Raw genomic sequence first — 18,665 nt, forward strand, 5'->3', positions numbered from 1 at the left:
CGCAGACTCTCGATGGTGTGATTTGCAGTCAGGGGCACTGAGGCTGCACTTGTTCTTGCGAATGGGGGCTGGGTACCGGCATCCGTCAAGTGAAACCAGACCTTCGGCACTTCCACAACGAGCGGGTCTTCTCTGTTCAGTCCATAAGCGCTCAGTGCATCGTCCGCGTTCAGAGGCCCCGCAGCTTCGCTGTTCACGAACACTTTGAGGACTGCCTCGTCGATTAGACCTGGTGGAAGCGAGTCTGTGCAGCGTGCCAGCACCGTCTCGCAAAAGTCCCCGGCGTCAGTGCCGTCACGAACACGAACGTATCGCACTGGTACATCCCCAAGCTCAGGTTGAGGGCGACGCGCTCCATCAACCAGCCGGAAATATCTTTTTCGCTCCATCGTCGACTTCTCCTCAGCCCCGCAGAATCTGGAATGATACAGTGCTCCATGCGGTCACAATCGAGCGCTTCCCGCGCTCTGATCTTACTGTACCACTGTAAGTCTGAGAACGTAGGCTCCAATCTATCGGTAGTCTACTGTACCTACCTACGGTAGACTGGGTTTCTCGTGCTGCACTTGGAGGCAGCAACGGGGCGGAGCCACGGTCAAAATGGGGGGGGCATGCCCTCCCGTTTTTTGGAGAAAATTTCCCGATTTTGGTCCTCTTGCCCCTCTGTTTTTGGGATGCCCCCTATTTTTTTCGGGCTGGCTCCGCCGCCGGCGGGCATTGTCGGCAGGAGAGGAATTACTCTAGCCAAGTAGTTACTTCAAATTTTCAAAAAACCTAAGTAGGTTTCGGCAGCTATGTAAGTAGATTAGGACACATGAGTTAGTTAGTTAAACTATCACCATGCTACGCGCTCCGCGCGGACCTTCCACCCTAAAGGCTCGCTACGCTCGCTTGGACAGAACCCTAAAAAGCCCGCTTCGGCTCGCACGCGTCGCCTCCGCTTGCTAGAAGGGCAGTGCTGGGTCCTGGGTTTGCATCCGCGTGCTTCGCACACGGGCTGACAAACCGCAGGCGGGGAGCTCGCTTCGCTCGCTGTGTGTGATGGCCTGACCTACTTATAAGTAGCTCAACAATCTCCTCACCATTTTACATATGGGCGTTAGCTACTTAACACCCTGTCTCTGTAACAACCCGCACCTTTTCGCACTTTTTGGATGGCAAGTGTAAATTTCCAACATTTTTAAATCAACCTAAATTGGTCTAGCTTAGAGTTCAAAGGAAAGACCCGATCAAGAAATGGTAGATGCAGCCTTTGTAGACTCGCAGCACTGAAAATGGATGAGATACGATGGATCAAAGAGGCGAGACCTGATATGTGTCTCGTCAATGAGGCCCTTCGTCGAGGGGTATCGCAATCAATGTATGACATTTTGACCATAACCCGTCCATTGTGGGCATAAAACAAACTATAATGTAGCCATAATGGACAGAAAAGGCACATTTCATTTACACATTTCGGCAGATTTCGTACTTCCTTGCCCATTCATACCTTCTACTTGCGCTACGAAGGCGAAACTTCACAGTACATATTTTTATGCTGTCAGCACACTATGTGCCAAATTTCAGCTCAATCTGAGCTCTCGATCATAGGGCTTGTCATCTGGGGGGTGCGGGCAGGCTAGAGTAATTCGTCTCGGCAGGACTTACGTACACAGCCTATTTTCGGTATATCTTGTAAAGGCAGCCCATCACCCACCAATGTGACGATCTTCCCGCAGGACGGATGTCATCCGCGTGAAATGGCTTTGCTCCGCTGCGCTCCGCAAAGAGAGGGGGTGAATCTGCGGTGCTGCAGTGTAGACCCCCCGCAATTAGAAAACTAGCACCGAGTTGCAGCAACGGGTCCATCCGCTGGAATGCCTGGTGCAGGACCTACCTCCGTAAAATCGCGCAGACCTGCTATATGGGCACTCCGCGCAGGTTTGCTTGCTATGGCAACGTGCTTTCACAACACGACCAGATGAGCCCATCACACCCGTCCCACTGCTTTCTGTCAATACAAATCCTACATTATTCTGATCTGTGTTAACAAGAAACGATACAGCCATGTGCATGTTTATTAGAAAATTGGGATACTTAAGTACAATTTTTCCGGTAGTGTGGGTGCGTAACTAGCGGATTTTCCCGAATACAAGACCTGTAGCAAATAGAAGTCGGGTCAGGAATAGGTTGGAGTGCCTGAAAATAGAAGTCCTGTATCAAATACAAGACCGGACATCTATTTTTTATAAATGTACTCGAACATTTAGTTTTTAAATGTTTGCCCAAACTCTGTTTGCTTTGGAGCTCGAGCTCATTCCAACCCTATTGGTTTTGCTTCACAACGATACGATGTACCTGGAAAAAGCAATGAATTGTGGTCGTCAACCGATCTCGCTACATGTACTCACTCCATCAGCATTGCTGTCTTAGACAAATATCTATTAATTCGTGTAAACTGCTTAAAGAAGATGAAACTGAATGACCGTTGATCTTTTTCGTGACGAGCATTGAACGCCTACTTGCGATTTTGCAGCGTGTTGCACGGCCTAGAACTTACTTGTGCAGCCTAAACACTTCGTTCAAAACCATTTTAAGCTGCTGCTGCTGCTGCAAGTGCAGGGCAAACGGATAGCGGAAGCCTTTAACCCCCCACGGCTAATGTACTCGAGGGGCTGCTTCTTACCCAAAAGCTTATCGATGTGAGTTTGAGCGTACCTCCAGGCACCCTGATTTAGCGGCTCTACCTAAGCCTAGACAAAACTTCTTGGCATCTCGACTTGGCCAGCTTGTCAGTCGTACATGGGAACGGCGCCAATTCTTTCAGACGAACCAATGCGATACGAACCAATGCGATGGTCTTGGGGTTAGTACGGACCACACTATGTGACCATACTAGTTTTGCCTTCCTCCTGAGGCGCCACCAACCCACACTAATTGCATGCGTTCTCTAAAGGAGCCAGTCCACTCATTGCGGAACCAAACAAAGAGTGCATTTGTATAAATGCGAACGGCGAGTACGTGCAGCGCTGCGGAGGGGACATTATGAGTGTCTTGGAGGAGGAGGAGAAGCAAGATAACCACGTCCTGTGTTGAGCATGTCCAGGGTCCGCTGCTGCGTTGAAGACACACCACCACGGGCGGATGTGCCGGGAAGGTAGACCATCGAGCTCCGATGAAGAGATACAACTGTAGCTTCCGCGGCACGAGGCGTACTTGAGCAACTATAACATGTACGAGGATGAAGATTGGACCGAAGGCGGAGAAATAGCATGCGGACCGATGCACCCATGTTGGAAAGTATTGGTGCGAACCTTCGAAGCAATTCTCTAAAATTTACTCGGCGTCCTCTAATCGAGAAAGTATACTCAAATCAAGTGAAATCGTTTAATAATTTCCGAAATCGGATGGTTTCTTGAAATTCACGTAAAAGTAGAGGCTTTTCGGTGGAGTGGCGAACTGGTTGAGCAGGATATTTATTCTGGGATAGCAGTAACCCCGGAGGGAGTGCTGCCCGGCAACTGGCTCCGGTAAACTGAAGCCGGTAACTGAAGCCTGCGAACTGAAATATACTGAATAGGGGGTTTCAACATCAACGAAAATGCGGGATTTTGCGAAATACCTCCCGAATTGCCCCTAGGTACCACTGTATTTCCCCGAAGTACCACTGTATTTCGAGCCCTTCAAATCCACCATCTCGGGAGGTAGTGGATTTGAAAATCCGTGATATGATCATACCAGAGTATTTCGTCTAGGCTCAGTCGAGTTGTTTGGCTCGCCTGCTGTGCATTCTGTATAGAGACACAGAGCTACAAGTTGTAGATGTAGTCTGCAACCGTCCCAGCGGTATGTGAGCGATAGATACAGGAAAATGTTTGCCAAAAACGTTGAATTCGTCTCCAAAAGATATTTTAACTCAATTGCAGCCTTTGAAAGCCGTTTCCGGGTCAATATCGATGTTACGCTCATAGGTATCGCAGTACACGTTGCTACATCGATGTTGGTTGTCTACCCTCCGCCTGCGTGTGCCTTCAAGCAGCCTACGGAGCCGGACGAGGCGCGAGGCTCGGAAGATCCCTGTCACCCCTGGTCGACATCGCAACGCGCCAGTCAAAAACGATGTTGTGGACCACACAAATGCATGATAGGTTTAGAGTTTTTGGTCCTACTGTATTTCGGCAGAATACCACTATTCAAAATGCAGCGGGTTTTGAAGTGCCAAAAAGTTGATTTTGAAACCCCCTAATATCTGCGTTGGGATGACGCGTTCTCCATCAATCTCGAATCTTGGCAACGGACACAGGTCAACAATTATAATATCCTATTTGAAAAAAAGACTATCGCTTCTGCGGAGGCACCCTCCAACATGTCATTGATAGTTTTAGTGCTGCTATTTAGGCTGCCCCCGGTGGGTATCATATGAGACCGCGTCAAACGAAATGGTGCTTACGAACCTAAGTACGAATCGCGATTTAACCGCATCAATCGAAAGAGGCGTGGCTTGTGCTTCCTTTAAGCTATCGAACAGTCCAAAGTATTGAGAACTCATGGAGTAACATCGCTCTGAAAAAAGTATCTCCATTTTCGGACCTCCGAAATCCCTGATGTTATTTGGGGCGTGTGACCTCAATATTTTTTCGATTTCGACCTATTGTATATGATCGGAAAGCTCATGCTAAAAGCAATCAAATAAGAGTGATTTTACGCGTTTTACGAGTAGTTTTCATTTTCAAAATTGTGATGTCCGGTTATGTCCGAAATTTGATTGGTCAACTTCGAACGCGATTATATTATAGACGCGTTACCGGGCAGATGCTGCGGCTGCGAAGCAGGCGCAGTAGATGCCCGTAGTTAGAATCAACTAATCGTGGAAAAGGAGACCCGAATACGATTCATTGTGCCCAAGTTTATCCGTTAATAGAGATTATCACCACGAGATGGTATAAAAAGGCTATTTCCTCTGAACGAGCCGCTCTATTTTATTGGCACCTCGGTTAATGGAGCTGCAAAAGCCCACAGCTAGAGTTCAGGGCACATGAAATCTAGTGACGAAGTTTGAGCAAGAAAGGTGTAGTAGTTCTCTCTCTACGGGGTCATAAGCTAACAATGTAGCCATCTACTACAAAGGAATTAGGAGCGCAGCGCTGTCGATAAAATGTACCTCACTTCCCGCTATTTTGATGGCGGTACTTAGCTAAAAGATCATCAAGAAGTAAAGAAAAGCCGCACCGCTAATAACGAATGCGGATTTGTACAGGATTGGTACCTCCGTAAAACGTACGCTGTATCGTCGATTGTGTTGTTAATTATTAGTGCCCTGGATTAATGGGTAGCACAACTTTGCATGAAGTGGTTACACGTGCGCCCCGTGTAGGTGCTCATATCTCCGTAGGTGAGGTAGTCTATCGGTCCTACGGTCGGCTGCAGTCCTTACTAGTACTTGGCTGTGGTTTGGCTCATTTTGGGGTCGATTCAGTAAAGTGCGGATTTAGTTGGTCTCAGATGTTCAGGGGTACCGTCGCATCTCGTGGCGAGAATCTCTGTTAAAAAAACAAATTTTGTCCGTGTCGCTGCAAGCTGAACGAATGAATGAAGGGGATTCAGTTGAGGTGTCATTAAAATGAAATAGGTGTCACTAAAATGATTTGCTTTAGTACCGGTACTCCACCGTCGGACAGTTGGAATTTTGACGGTACATGTATCGCTACAATCCCATATCTCATTCCAAGGAAGATCAACAATTCAGTTTCCCAAGAGCGTACAACCAGCAATTATATTGTGTATTGTGAACGTTAGTGCGCCTTACGCTCAGGGAATAAGTGATCTACACTCTCCAAACGTGGTCCACACACACTACCCCTAGTAGTGGGCGGCCACTAATTGAGCTCCTACTTACAACCAGCAATAACCAGTTAATCAAATCATCAGTTTTAGTATGGCTACAATCCCGTGTACATATAGAATGAATGTCGTTCGACGTCATGCGAAGCTACGAATGTAGCGCGAATGACGTTTGATGTAGATTCTCAATTTACAGTAGTCGACAGCATCGAGGACCCATAAATGACCCTATCCAAATTATACATATTTGAAATTAGCGTTTCAAACCTGAAAAAAGTAAGACTCAATCACTGCTGTGCGGTGCGTAGAACACACGAAACCCTCATGGAAAGGAATGACAATATAATACTGAGTTCAGTATGTAATCACGATTACCCGTCTTCTCTAATAATAGTATCGTATAGGGTTTGACACCTTATCAAAATATGAGGTGCAAATCCAATGCACTGATTGACTGAAAAGCTAGTACGGGCTAGGTCAATTCTTTCGAGGCCACTTTTGGTCCGTCCATTTTTCGTTGTGTTAAGCGTTTTTAGCATAGATAAAGCTCAATGAGCTGAAGCGACTGGTCCTATTTTTATCAAAATTGACCAAATATTGATTACGAGCTTATGGGTCCTCGATGCTGTCGACCTGAAATGGTTCTTCAAACTCAATAGTGGTTATTTAACAACAATGTAGTGAATAGTTTGAAAAAAAGTAAATTCGGCTGTTTCGTCGTTCCACCCATTTCCGGATTCTGCGGCGGGAAGTCGACGATGGAGCGAAAAAGATATTTCCGGCTGGTTGATGGAGCGCGTCGCCCTCAACCTGAGCTTGGGGATGTACCAGTGCGATACGTTCGTGTTCGTGACGGCACTGACGCCGGGGACTTTTGCGAGACGGTGCTGGCACGCTGCACAGACTCGCTTCCACCAGGTCTAATCGACGAGGCAGTCCTCAAAGTGTTCGTGAACAGCGAAGCTGCGGGGCCTCTGAACGCGGACGATGCACTGAGCGCTTATGGACTGAACAGAGAAGACCCGCTCGTTGTGGAAGTGCCGAAGGTCTGGTTTCACTTGACGGATGCCGGTACCCAGCCCCCATTCGCAAGAACAAGTGCAGCCTCAGTGCCCCTGACTGCAAATCACACCATCGAGAGTCTGCGGAATGCAGTGATGAAGATGTACAGCTCAAGTCGCCTTGCTCGGGTTGCTGTGTCCGACCTCCAAGTAATCGACAGCGAGATGTAGGGGCCTTTGGATCTCGAGATGCCGATTGGATCGCTTGGTCGGACGCTGGCGACTGCGCTCATCATCGAAGTGCCACAAAACGTGGGTGAGCTGTACCGCCTCAGTATCGACCAAGAGCATACTTCTTCCGTCCAAACCTACCAAAACACTGCGCAGCTTCTCAAGGAATCGCTCGAAGTGAAGGCCGTGGTGAAACTTATCGAGAACGCGAGTGAATCTCCAAGTCCAACGCGGTTTGTTGTGCTGGAAAACTCGTCGGGCACCGGCAAGACGCAGATGGCGTTCAATCTGCAGGCCACAGAGGCTTGTGACGTGTTCTACGTGCTGTGCACACCTGCAGGTGATCGGGATCAAGACGTGTATCGAGCTTTCACAACGCGCACGATTACATTTTTGAGTTGCGTTAAGCACGATATGCAGAATGGATCAGCTCGCGGGGTTGGGACGGCAACTCGGCTGCATTTGCACGCCTTCATCGCCGCTGCGCTCCGTGGTGATGCCAATTTTCAAGGCTCAGCGACACGAGAGCAAGTGGAAGAAGCACTTGACCGCTGAAAACAAATGAGCGGAAGCAAACCACTGGTATTCTTCCCGGACGAGTTTCCGCGAATCCAATCGCCCATGCCTCGACAGGAACGGGAGGAGCGTGAAGCAATGGTTCGATTGTTGAGGAGTGTGTTCCGCTCCTTTCGGGTACCCGTTGTAATCAGCGCCACCAACGGGACTGCACGACGCATTTTTTTTTTGGAGAAAGATCCCGAGTTACATCGAGTTTTGAGGATAGAACCCCTTGGTGTGTTGTGGTTCCGTCACTTCCTGCATTCGTCTTAAATGAAGATGGCGTCGCAATCACTTCGGATTCGGTCGGAACACGCAGGACCGGCACTATACCTGCTGGACTCTTTTGGATCGTCAAACACAGCCGGCCACTTTTCGCGAGGGAAGTGTGGGAATACATGAGCCGGCACCGTGACTATGGCGAGACTCCGGAGGACTGGCTTCATTACTTGAGCGATATGACGAAGTACTTGGCACCGCATATCCGAAGCCTCAAAGCCCGCATTCGGTCTGTCGAGTCTGAGCTTGGACAAGTCAGCATGTTTCTCGGGTCCACCTGCAGCGTGGACAACAGCTATGCTAATCTGGTCGACGGCCACTTTGCATGCCTTAGCGAGTCGAAACCCTTTGAGCTCGATTTGGGTAGTGGAGACATACTGTTTCAAGGCGACAACCAGTGGACAGCTCGCTGTCAGCTCCCGCCGCCGGAGAGGGATATATTGCTGCATCTGACTCTGATGGGAGACCACGATAAGATATTCGATGACTCTGGCGAGGACGAGGAGGGGGACGGGATGTTGCGGCCACTGAAATGTTCACTGTACCATTCGCTGCAAGACAACTTTTTCCGAGGTACAGACCTCCGCGGTATGCAAGAGCTAAATAGCGGTAGGGCGCTCGAAAGTCTTGTTGCCGGCGCAGTCGTTCTTGCAAGCCATCGCGAGAAATTTTGCGGGGTGAAATTCCCAGCGTTCTTGGGCAGACAGCTCTACGAATTGGGCGTGGTGGACAACATCGACGCGGAGGTTGATATTCCATCAAACCATGCCAAGAATGCAAGCACGATCCCGTTTCTGTCAGTGCCTAACACGGAGTGGCCGAGTTCGTTTGTGGATGCGTGGCGGGGTAGCGGTGCCCAGTTCGGCAATCTGTGCTGTGTCGCTGACTCGGACCGTGTGAGTGGGGATTCCGAGCGGAGCGAGTACGGATTCGTTGCAAGCGAAGCGGGAAAGGATGCTTGCATTCTTTCCGGCGAGTGCAGAGATGACAAGGAACCTTTAGACGGGCAAAGTCTTGTAAATGTGCTGCAGCGTGTTCCTGGTAATTCTTCCATTCACTTGGTGGTGGTGCGAAAACTGCAAGATTCATACTTTCGCGACCTCCCAGATCCAGCGTCTGCAGCGTGTGTTGCCTTGGCGAGTAATGCGCTGACTTTTATCGCATTTCGAAAGAGGGCGAGCTGGAGGAATTCGCGGAGCTAATGGCAGCCAAGTCGGCCTTCAATGGTTTATCGAAGGAAACGAAAAGGGAGAAGGGGGATGCAGAACTGGTTATGTTTATTGAGATTGGAGATTGGGTTAATGCAGCAGAGGGGTGCGAGGTAGAAGTGCCGAGACTGAAGAAGGAGATGATGGCGTGAGATCAATAGTTGTTAGTCCTGGCGTGGACGAGTACCGGTCTGTCTACAGTAGCTTTTTTCTTAGGTAGCATTGTTGTCATTTCGATAATACTTCTTCAAGTACATGCTGGTCGGTTCACCTCGAGGACTTAAAAACTTGCTGAGATCTGTTGTAGGTGGATGAATAAGCCCAAGAACTGAAAGCCATGAAGTTTAAAAGCTCGTAGTAGAACAGGCGTAGACACAACAGAGCGAGTCACATGCGATCGAGCTACGGCGCGCCCACCACCTCGGAGGAGACCACGGAGGTGCCTACTACACGTATATAGTGAAATTGCTGGGTTCGATTCTTCTAATAACGATGAGACGGACGAGCACGTAATAAAACTAGCTCAGATTCAAATATTCGGGAAAAGGGTACAGAGTTTTGAATGAACTCGAAGAGACATAAGTTTCAGTCCACTTAATGAGATGTTGGGTAATCCTGGAAAACTCACCAACGCCAACCGAGTTGCGGATCTGGATACAATAGCCTGATGCATTGTTTTAGGCTGAGCGATACCAACAGAATTTGCTGCTTTGACCTTATTATATATTCGAATTCGAGCATTTCGTCTTGCCTGCTGTTGTATCCCAATCTCCAATCTCAATAAACACAACCAGTTCTGCATCCCCCTTCTCCCTTTTCGTTTCCTTCGATAAACCATTGAAGGCCGACTTGGCTGCCATTAGCTCCGCGAATTCCTCCAGCTCGCCCTCTTTCGAAATGCGATAAAAGTCAGCGCATTGCACGTTAGCACTCGCCAAGGCAACACACGCTGCAGACGCTGGATCTGGGAGGTCGCGAAAGTATGAATCTTGCAGTTTTCGCACCACCACCAAGTGAATGGAAGAATTACCAGGAACACGCTGCAGCACATTTACAAGACTTTGCCCGTCTAAAGGTTCCTTGTCATCTCTGCACTCGCCGGAAAGAATGCAAGCATCCTTTCCCGCTTCGCTTGCAACGAATCCGTACTCGCTCCGCTCCGAATCCCCACTCACACGGTCCGAGTCAGCGACACAGCACAGATTGCCGAACTGGGCACCGCTACCCCGCCACGCATCCACAAACGAACTCGGCCACTCCGTGTTAGGCACTGACAGAAACGGGATCGTGCTTGCATTCTTGGATAGGTTTGATGGAATATCAACCTCCGCGTCGATGTTGTCCACCACGCCCAATTCGTAGAGCTGTCTGCCCAAGAACGCTGGGAATTTCACCCCGCAAAATTTCTCGCGGTGGCTTGCTAGAACGACCGCGCCGGCAACGAGGCTCTCGAGTGCCATACTGCTGTTTGTCCCGTGCGTACCACAGAAAACCTCACCTCGGAAAAAATCGTGTTGCAGTGCATGGCGCAGCGGACTGCTGAGTGGTCGCAACACTGCGTCTTCTTCCTCGTTCACTTCAGGGGCATCAGAGTCATCACAGTCCTCACAGTCATCAGTTATCTTGTCGTAGTCCCCCGTTAGCGTCAGATACAGCAAGATATCCCTCTCCGGTGGTGGGAAAACGCAGCGGGACCTCCACCGCTTATTGCCTTGAACAAGTCTGTGACCACTACCCCAAATCAAGCTTGAAGGGCTTCAACTCGCTGAGGCATGCTAAGTGGCCGTCCACCAGATTGGCGTAGTTATTGTCCACTCTGCAACTCGAACCAATAACCAGGCTGACTTGTCCAAGCTCAAATTCGATGCTGTCTTTGAGGCTCCGGATATACGACGCTAGGTACCCCGTCATATCGCTCAAGTATCGAAGCCAGTCCTCCGGTGTTTCTCCATAGTCACGATGCCGGTTCATGTAATCCCATGCTTCCTCCGCGAAGCGTGGTCGGCTATGTTCGAAGATCCATGACAGACCAGGGGGTATGCAAGTACGGCGTGCACTTGGCACGTCTGAATTGGGCGATATACCGCCATCATTCAAGACAAACGCAGGAAGAGACGGAACCACCACGCACCAAGGGGCCCTATCCTCATAACTCTGTTAGAGCCAAAGTGGCGAGGCCAGCCGGAGGGATAGATGAAGGTGGTGGAGCCGAGTGTGCTCTATAGGGAAAAACACGAAGTGTGTTGTATTTGAGTGACTTTAGGTTGTGGTATCTGCTTGATGTGCAGGACCTCCACGTGAGACCGCCACGTGGACACGAGTGTGGTGCTTGAGCTTGGTCTGGATGTCCCAACAAACTCGACGTACACCGAGATCTCTCCCCCCAAGTAAAAAGATTCCGTGCAGTCCCGTTAGTGTCGCTGATTACAACAGGTATCCGAAAGGAGCGGAGCACATTCCTCATCTATCGAGTCATTGCTTCACGCTCCTTACGTTCGTGACCACACAAGGACGCCTTGATGCGAGGAAACTCGTCGAGAAAGAACACGAACGGTTTGCCTCCGTTCATTTGTTTTCGGCGGTCGAGAGCTTCTTCCACTTGTTCCCGCCTTGCTCGGCCTTGAAAGGTGTCGTCGCCACGGACCGCAGCGGCGATGAAAGCGTACTCGTACAGCTTAGTTGTTATCCCAAACTAAAAGTCACCAACGGACCCAGTCTTCAATACCTCCAGGTCTTTGCTGAGGCACTCCACAAACGTGTTCGAGCGCGTAGCGAAAGCTCGATACACATCTTGGTCCCGATCGGCTACTGGTGTGCACAGCACGTAGAACACGTCACAAGCCTCCGTGGTCTCAAGATTGAACGCCATCTGCGTCTTGCCGGTGCCCGACGAGCTCTCCAGCACAATAAATCGCATTGGACTTGGAGATTCGCTCGCGGCCTCGATAACTCTCACTATGTCCTTCACTTCGGTCGAGTCTTTGAGAACTTGCGCAGTGTTTCGGTAGGTTTGGACGGCAGAAAAATGTTCTTGGTCAATAGCTAGGCGGTGTATCTTTTCGGTTGGTGGCACCTCCACGATGAGCGCAGACGCCCTTGTTTGGCCAAGCGATCTAATCTGCGAGTAAAAATCTAAAGACTCGTTCAAGTCGTACGCCGTCTGATCCTTGAACACGGTGAGTTGACTCGGTCTTGAGCCGGCGAGAATGCCCTGGTTGGCATGAAAGACTTTACGCTGCAAAGTCGCAATGGTGTCCTCTCCGGGCAGAAGGATTGACACGGGGCGGGTGTTCCCAAATGCAGCGCGAGTTACGGCATCCTTTAGCTGAAACCAGACCATCGGCACCACCACAACGAGCGGGTGATGCCGATCCCCCCCGTAGGCGTCCAGATTCGTGTGGACGGGAAGGGGCTGCTGCAATTTGCTGCTCGGGAACACTTGGAGGTCGGAGGCAATGGCCCTAGAGTGTAGAAATCTTTTGTAGCCATCCAGCAACGCCATGCAAAACCCTGCAACATGAGTACCAGCAGGAAGCTCCAGATAGTGCACCATGCCTAGGGACCTACGGCCGTTTGCTCCATGAACCAACCGGAAAAATATCATCTTTCCTGTTTGGCTTCCCACCCCTTCGGAATATTTCTGAATGGGAGAGCTACCCCTTTGGATATTGGGGGGGGGGTCGATAGACAGCTCTTTACCATGTCAGGTCAGAATGTCACCGGACGATAGGCACAACTTGATCAATTACAGTGATCACCCTTCGTCGTGAAAGTTGTCCACCCGTTGTCGGCATGAGTACCAATTGTTTTCAAGTTGCCTCTTGATGTAGGTTGATTTTGCGTCATTAACATTTTTCTTGGCTCACGTTCACTCAATACTCAGAAGCTGTGAGAGAAACTTGGTCAATATACGTACGAATCTTGGTTTCCTACAAACTAAAAAAAATAAAAGCTCCTCCAAAAAGACTTGACGCTTGACTCGCTCTCGCCTTTCGTCTTCAACCTTCCGAGTCCGATCCATCCACGAAGTGTTGAAGCTCATTCCACGAGGTGAAATCGCGTGCGTTGCTTGACTGTCGATGACGAGCCATGCGCTCTCGTGCTCCGCGCTGCCCATTCTTCTCGATCCAAGTCGCGAATGCATTTAGCGGGCAAACCGATGCAGCAGTCGAAGTCGTCTCCGACATCCCATTCGAGCTTGACTGGCGACGGCGTAACGTTAAAGAACGTGTCTGTCGCTGGGTTTCATCAGTTCGGCGCCGATAATCAACAGCCCTCTCCAGTAGCCTCTGACTTCGGCGTAGTGTGCGCAGGTACACGTCCACAGTTATCATGAAAACCCAAGGAAACCGTGGATGTTACCGTGTACCACAATCTGGTAACACGATTCCTGCTCATGAGACCCCCTTCGCCAGGAAGCCTGAAAGGACCCGATAAAATGTTACAGGTGAAGCTTTGGGATCTTGACTTCAACATTGCTTTTGAAGACGAGCTTTGACCATGCGTTGGCTATCGTGGGATAGATAGATAGCCTTATGCGGTAAATGATCTGTGGGGTAAAGCTATTCATAGTCGAGCACTGTTGCAATATTGCCTCATTCCTCGATTTTCTTCAGAAGCCGCACCCAGTCGTCTACGTACACGCTAGCACTTCCTCTTCGTCAGTATCGCTGTTTCCCCGTCTCCAACATAACAACGATGCTTGGCTGACTCTCTCGGGTACTTCGACGTCGCCAACGGCAGGGACAAAAGGGACCAGGCAAGGTCTAGTGCCGTTGGCAAGTCTGGTTGACGAGCGATCGGTGTAGACGAAGGAGACAGCAACAGCGACGAGGAAGTGGGGTAGACTGATGATGAAGGCGGGTGTAGCATAACATGTAGTGAAGCCGACGTGGAGAGCTATAGCGCGACATTCCAAGCCTATTAAATATAGGGGGTAGTAGGTAACTGTGACCATTGTGAACCAAGCGGTACCAATGTTACTGTTACTGTGTACCTCGCCGAGGAAACAGTGGATCTGCACACACTACTTCGGCGCTCGCGCTGTCGACTATGACGCGTGCTGCCATCATCGTTACGCTGGCCACTGGTGTGTGAGCGCTCACTGGGCACGGCGTTGCTTTGCTTGCCTTCTGCATCAACATTCGTACGAGCTGCAGGAGACCTTGGTGCCGCAACGTCCGACACGCCGATAATTGAGCGCTTCAGACGATGGAGCTCCACCAGCAATGCCACATCTCGGTTGGAGTGTAGCCGCACGTTGGACGCTCGACAGAACGGGCACGATAAGCTTTGGTCAAGCACTTGCAATATTGCCTGGGACGAGACCGTCTTCCCACAGCATTCGCTGACAACCGTGTCATCAAACAGATCGCGCGAGACCGGACACGTCAAGACTGCCGCGCGCTCTCGGAGGTGGGCCAGACTAACGTCACGATACGCTTGCGCTGCATCGCTCGCTTGTTCCAGAAGTTGGGCTCGCTCGCGCTCAAACTCACGCAACTGCTCTTCAAGACGCTGGTTAACACCACAGGCTGCGGTGTCATCAGTAGGTAGGGGAGTTGCAGTGGCCTCTACATCACTGGTGTCGAGTTGTTCGGTAATACACCTTTGCTCTTGGTCGTCAGTTTCTTCATGATTCCTTGCCATTTGTTCAGGACGTTGCATTCGTTCTTGCTCAAGCGGCGTGTTTCGGTCTTGCAACTCCATCCCAAGCTGCTCCACACTCCTCTGAAGCCGCTCCTGGTTCTCGTGATCACGTCGTCGCTGCTCCATAAATCGATTCGTAGCCTCCGAGAAGGCCGCCTGCTGCTGCCGAATCTGCTGTTGCAGTGTTCGCACTAGCTCTCGTAGCTGAGCTTCACCTTGGATGCCCTTGTTAAGCACTCGTTGCAGCTGGTCCGCGCGTTGGCGCTCTGCCACGTACGCAGTCTGTAGCTCGTTCACCTGCCGGTTTAGTCGAGCCACCACTTCGTTCTTGAGTTGAAGAGTTTTCCCCACGGCCGCTAGCTGCTGCATGTGTTGAACCTTTGCTCTCACAGATGAGCTGCACTCACTTCGCAGTTGTTGCTCAAGATCTCTGAGCTGCTGCTCAAGGAAACGAATGCGTTCAGTGGCTTCAGGCTGCGTAGACGACATGAATTCTTCGCGTAGAGTTAGGAGCTCTTGTCTTTTGAGAATGAAATGCTGAGCAAACAAACCAACGGTCGTTGTGCTTATTGTTGAACGCCTCGTCTCATCATCCGAGCGCCCGCGCAGCAGTGTGGAGCTCCTCCGCACCTCAGCGTCGTAGGTATAAGATCTAGGTATTATCGCCGTTGCAGAGTACGTGGTTGCATTTTGTTGCTGGACTGTAATGATTAGGTAAGAGGGGGTTGGAGGATCTCGGGAAGTCCACTGGCAACACCGTTCCCTGGCTGCCACGCCTTCACAACTACTATGATGTACGCTCAAGCATAAAATTTACTACATTAAAATGTACATGTAGTACCGTTACGAGCTATTTGTCCCTCTTAGTTTACGTCTGCCAACTTCATCGTAACTCCGTGCCCTACAACGGCTGCACCTCTGAGTGGAACAGCTCCACGGACTGCATGCACGCGTTCGTGCAGTCATTATGCCGATATTTATGCTTGCTGCCAGCGGCCAACTACAGGCACATCGCTTCGTGTGTGAACAAGAGGCTACTTACCCTACCGCACCATGCAACTGCATCGTTTCGGCGCTCAACGTTGCCACCGCGTCCGCGGCAACGATGCCGCTGTGACCTGAACACTTTTGGCCAATTGTATGGCGCAAACTAGTGTCCGACAAACTGTCTTATGTTTTGACAGACAATATGCAATGTAGCCACTGGTATACAAAAACCAAGATGTAGTCAAAACGCGTTGATCGGAAAACGTAAGACGCTGTCTTATGATAGGCATTCTGGGGCTAAGTATCGTCTTACGAAAGAGCATTAATCACTCTTGCAACATACCGCAAAGTCGAGAACTACAGTAGCTGTCCAGTGGCGTCTTAGAGACTTAGTAATCCGAGTCCGAGTCGAAGTATCCGTATCCGTACGGGTAAGGATTGAAGCCGTCGTCGAGGGGTGCGCGGCCATAGCCTGTGGAAGTGCTCGACTGCGTCGGCGCGGTGTTTGAGCTCGGGGCAGACCGATACGATGAACTGTCAACGTCCCGTGGCACCCAGCTTCGGATATAGGAGTAGTCGGTGCTACTAGCTGGCGCCGCCGCATTTGCCGTTGAAGGGCGAGAATCATAAGACCACGACTGGGCCGACGGTGTGCTTTGCGCGCCACTCGCACGCGAGCTAGCCGACGGCGTTGGGGACGAGCTTGTACGTGAAGAACGATGACGGCGAGGGTTCGAATTCCGTCCTCCTCGACGCCGTCCTCGATTGCTGCCCGGTGGAGTAGAAGTCGACATCGTGTTCGATTGGGTGGTTGTCGAGGACGGACGATGAGGGACGGCAGCTCGAGCTTGGACGCGTTGGTTGCGCTGGTTCCTGCTCTGGCTTTGACGCGCGGCCACCGCCAATTGACGCAATTGAGTGGGTGATTCCGTTGCTGCTGTTGCTCTTTCCTCCGTCACCACTCTCGCTTCAGCAGCCGCCGTGGCGCTGGCTGCAGCAGTATCCGGCAGCCCAAGGAGTGAGCGTTCATGGCGGTGCAGCTCCACCAGATTGGCCATGTCCCGATTGGCATAACTCGCCACTCTGTGAGCGCGACACACGGGGCACTGCGAGTTGCGCCTCAGCGCCTGGTTCAACGCTTCGGACGAAAAGGTCTTGCCGCAACATTCAGTCACCACTGGGTTCTCGAACAGATCCAGGGATATCGGACACGTGAGCGCCGCCTCGCGCTCCGTCAAGTTCCTGCGACTGATGTCCTGCTGCGTATCGGCTGCGGCACTGGCTTGCTCCAGCAGCAGCGCTCGCTCCGCGTCGAACTCCGTCTGCAGCTGCGTCAGTCTCTGGGTCAGATCTTGCGTACAATTGGGACTCTGCGCCAGCGTCACCGTCCGCGTGCTGGTAGCAGCACAAGCAGCGGCAGCAGAGTCCTGCGACAAGTCCACGTGCTGGCCTCGCTCCCTCTCGTAGGCGTCCAACAGGCCGCGTAACTGCGGTAGCACCCTATTGAGGGATGAATTTAGCTCGCTCTGGGCATTCAACGTGACGGTCGCCTGCTGCTGCAGACGCGCGCGCTCCTGCTCGAACTCGGCGCTCTGGTCCAGCAGCTGCTTCTGCAGCCTCTCGACGGAGGCCTGGAGCTGCTCTCGCTCTTGGGCGGTATTGTCCTCCTCTCTGCTGCTCTGCTGCGAGCCGACGAACGTCTCGAGGCGACTGACCAGCTCGTTCTTGCGCCGCAGAGCGCGCTGCATCTCGTGCGGCGGCCGGTTGCCGTAGCACTGGTTGATCACGTAGCCGAGCTCCAGCAGGAGGGACATGGAGTCCTTGGCCAGCCCCAGCATGAGCTCCTTGCGCGCGATCTGCTGCTGCTGCCGCCCGCGCGTCTGCACCATCTTCAGGCTCAGGTGCACTTTTTGGAAGTGACGTTTTAGGACCATTTTTTTCCATTTTATAGATTTTCTACTGGGGAAATGACCCATTTCAGTACAAAATAGGCACATCCACTTCAACTTGCCCTATTACATGTACTGCAACCTAATCAAAATCAGTGGGCGGCTCGAGCTTGCTGCGTAGCAGGCACTTGGACCCGGTCTTCCAGCGGTACGTAAAGTCCTGGACGAACAAGTTGGCGGCTCGACAGCCTCGCAGATGCAGCAGGAACTCCTCGTTGAACTCATGCAGCGCCGCGTCGGAGAAGTCGGCCGAGCCCACGCACACGTCCTGCAGGTTGGCGACCACGTAGTTGAGGTTCATCTTCTCGCACGTGGCCTTGCGGTAGTTGACCTCGATCTTGTTGCTGGCGATGAACAGCCGTGGCCACTTCGGGTCCGCGTAGGCGTGCTTAAAGTCTCCAAGTAGACTTTGACGTGGACGTCCCGGTCCGCTGCTGCCAGAATCGCTTTGCCCAGCTCGTCCTCCGCCACGGAGCGGACGGCCACGTGCAGCGTGTTCAGGGCCCCGTTGACGCACTCCAGTAGAGTGGACTGTAGGGTGGCGCGCGGTGGCTGGGTGGGATTCTCCCCTGCATCAGTAGGGGCGTCCTTCCTCGGCGGGTGGAAGACCACGTCGACGAGCAGATCGTCCTCCGGACGAGGGGGGTCGACGGGTGCAGGGTGCGGCCCGGGGCGGCGCGGCTCGAGGTCGTGTCGGCCCTTCCACAGACCCGTCATCGTTCCTTGGCTACGGTGGAAGTGCTCGGCAACGTCTTTGAACGGGACGGCGGCCTTGCCGTAGGTGTCGTCGATGTAGTGCACGATCTCGAGCCGCTGCGAGCGATGAGCCACTTGCAACGCGGCAGTTCTCCGCGCCGCTGCCTCGTTGCCGAGGTGCCACCCACGCATGGTGGGGCTGTGTGCCGAGGGGCGCGACTGGCGGCGCGCGCTGCCAGGGCTGTCGGAGCCGTCAGAGCTGCTCATGCTCACGTCGTCCGCTATCT

The 18,665-nt window shown here is 51.8% G+C and overlaps 6 protein-coding genes across 6 annotated transcripts in view; 2 read left to right on the forward strand and 4 right to left on the reverse strand.

The window, feature by feature from the left end:
* PHYSODRAFT_305242 (hypothetical protein) overlaps positions 1-389 on the reverse strand; it is a gene marked incomplete at both ends in the record, with an annotated part of 2,003 nt that extends 1,614 nt beyond the window's left edge. Inside the window, one exon of the mRNA XM_009536433.1 lies at positions 8-389. Coding sequence (XP_009534728.1) covers positions 8-389 — 382 coding nt within the window. The remainder of the gene's footprint in view (positions 1-7) is intronic.
* Positions 390-6,578: 6,189 nt separating this feature from the next.
* On the forward strand, positions 6,579-7,617 carry PHYSODRAFT_338583 (hypothetical protein; the record flags this gene model as incomplete). The annotated part of the gene is made up of 3 exons (XM_009536434.1): positions 6,579-7,031; positions 7,071-7,411; positions 7,473-7,617. 3 exons carry the CDS (start codon positions 6,579-6,581, stop codon positions 7,615-7,617), a joined length of 939 nt encoding a protein of 312 aa, XP_009534729.1.
* Positions 7,618-8,008: 391 nt separating this feature from the next.
* PHYSODRAFT_305244 (hypothetical protein) lies at positions 8,009-9,091 on the forward strand (the record flags this gene model as incomplete). Its single annotated transcript, XM_009536435.1, has 1 exon — positions 8,009-9,091. One exon carries the CDS (start codon positions 8,009-8,011, stop codon positions 9,089-9,091), a length of 1,083 nt encoding a protein of 360 aa, XP_009534730.1.
* Positions 9,092-11,561: 2,470 nt separating this feature from the next.
* On the reverse strand, positions 11,562-12,014 carry PHYSODRAFT_521795 (hypothetical protein; the record flags this gene model as incomplete). The annotated part of the gene is given in 2 exon segments (XM_009536436.1): positions 11,562-11,789; positions 11,805-12,014. 2 exon segments carry the CDS (start codon positions 12,012-12,014, stop codon positions 11,562-11,564), a joined length of 438 nt encoding a protein of 145 aa, XP_009534731.1.
* A 4,108-nt stretch (positions 12,015-16,122) lies between these two features.
* Positions 16,123-17,635, reverse strand: PHYSODRAFT_564312 (hypothetical protein; the record flags this gene model as incomplete). Its single annotated transcript, XM_009536437.1, has 4 exons — positions 17,278-17,635; positions 16,809-17,055; positions 16,433-16,615; positions 16,123-16,322 (listed from the first exon to the last, which is right to left on the reverse strand). The coding sequence occupies exons 1-4, from the start codon at positions 17,620-17,622 to the stop codon at positions 16,123-16,125; spliced, it is 975 nt and encodes a 324-aa protein (XP_009534732.1). The 5' UTR covers positions 17,623-17,635.
* Positions 17,636-17,764: 129 nt separating this feature from the next.
* Positions 17,765-18,645, reverse strand: PHYSODRAFT_305246 (hypothetical protein; the record flags this gene model as incomplete). Its single annotated transcript, XM_009536438.1, has 2 exons — positions 17,765-18,070; positions 18,097-18,645. 2 exons carry the CDS (start codon positions 18,643-18,645, stop codon positions 17,765-17,767), a joined length of 855 nt encoding a protein of 284 aa, XP_009534733.1.
* Between the last annotated feature and the right edge of the window lie 20 nt (positions 18,646-18,665).

The sequence above is a fragment of the Phytophthora sojae genome (genome assembly GCF_000149755.1).
Source record: "Phytophthora sojae unplaced genomic scaffold PHYSOscaffold_9, whole genome shotgun sequence".
In the NCBI taxonomy this organism is placed as follows: domain Eukaryota; phylum Oomycota; class Peronosporomycetes; order Peronosporales; family Peronosporaceae; genus Phytophthora; species Phytophthora sojae.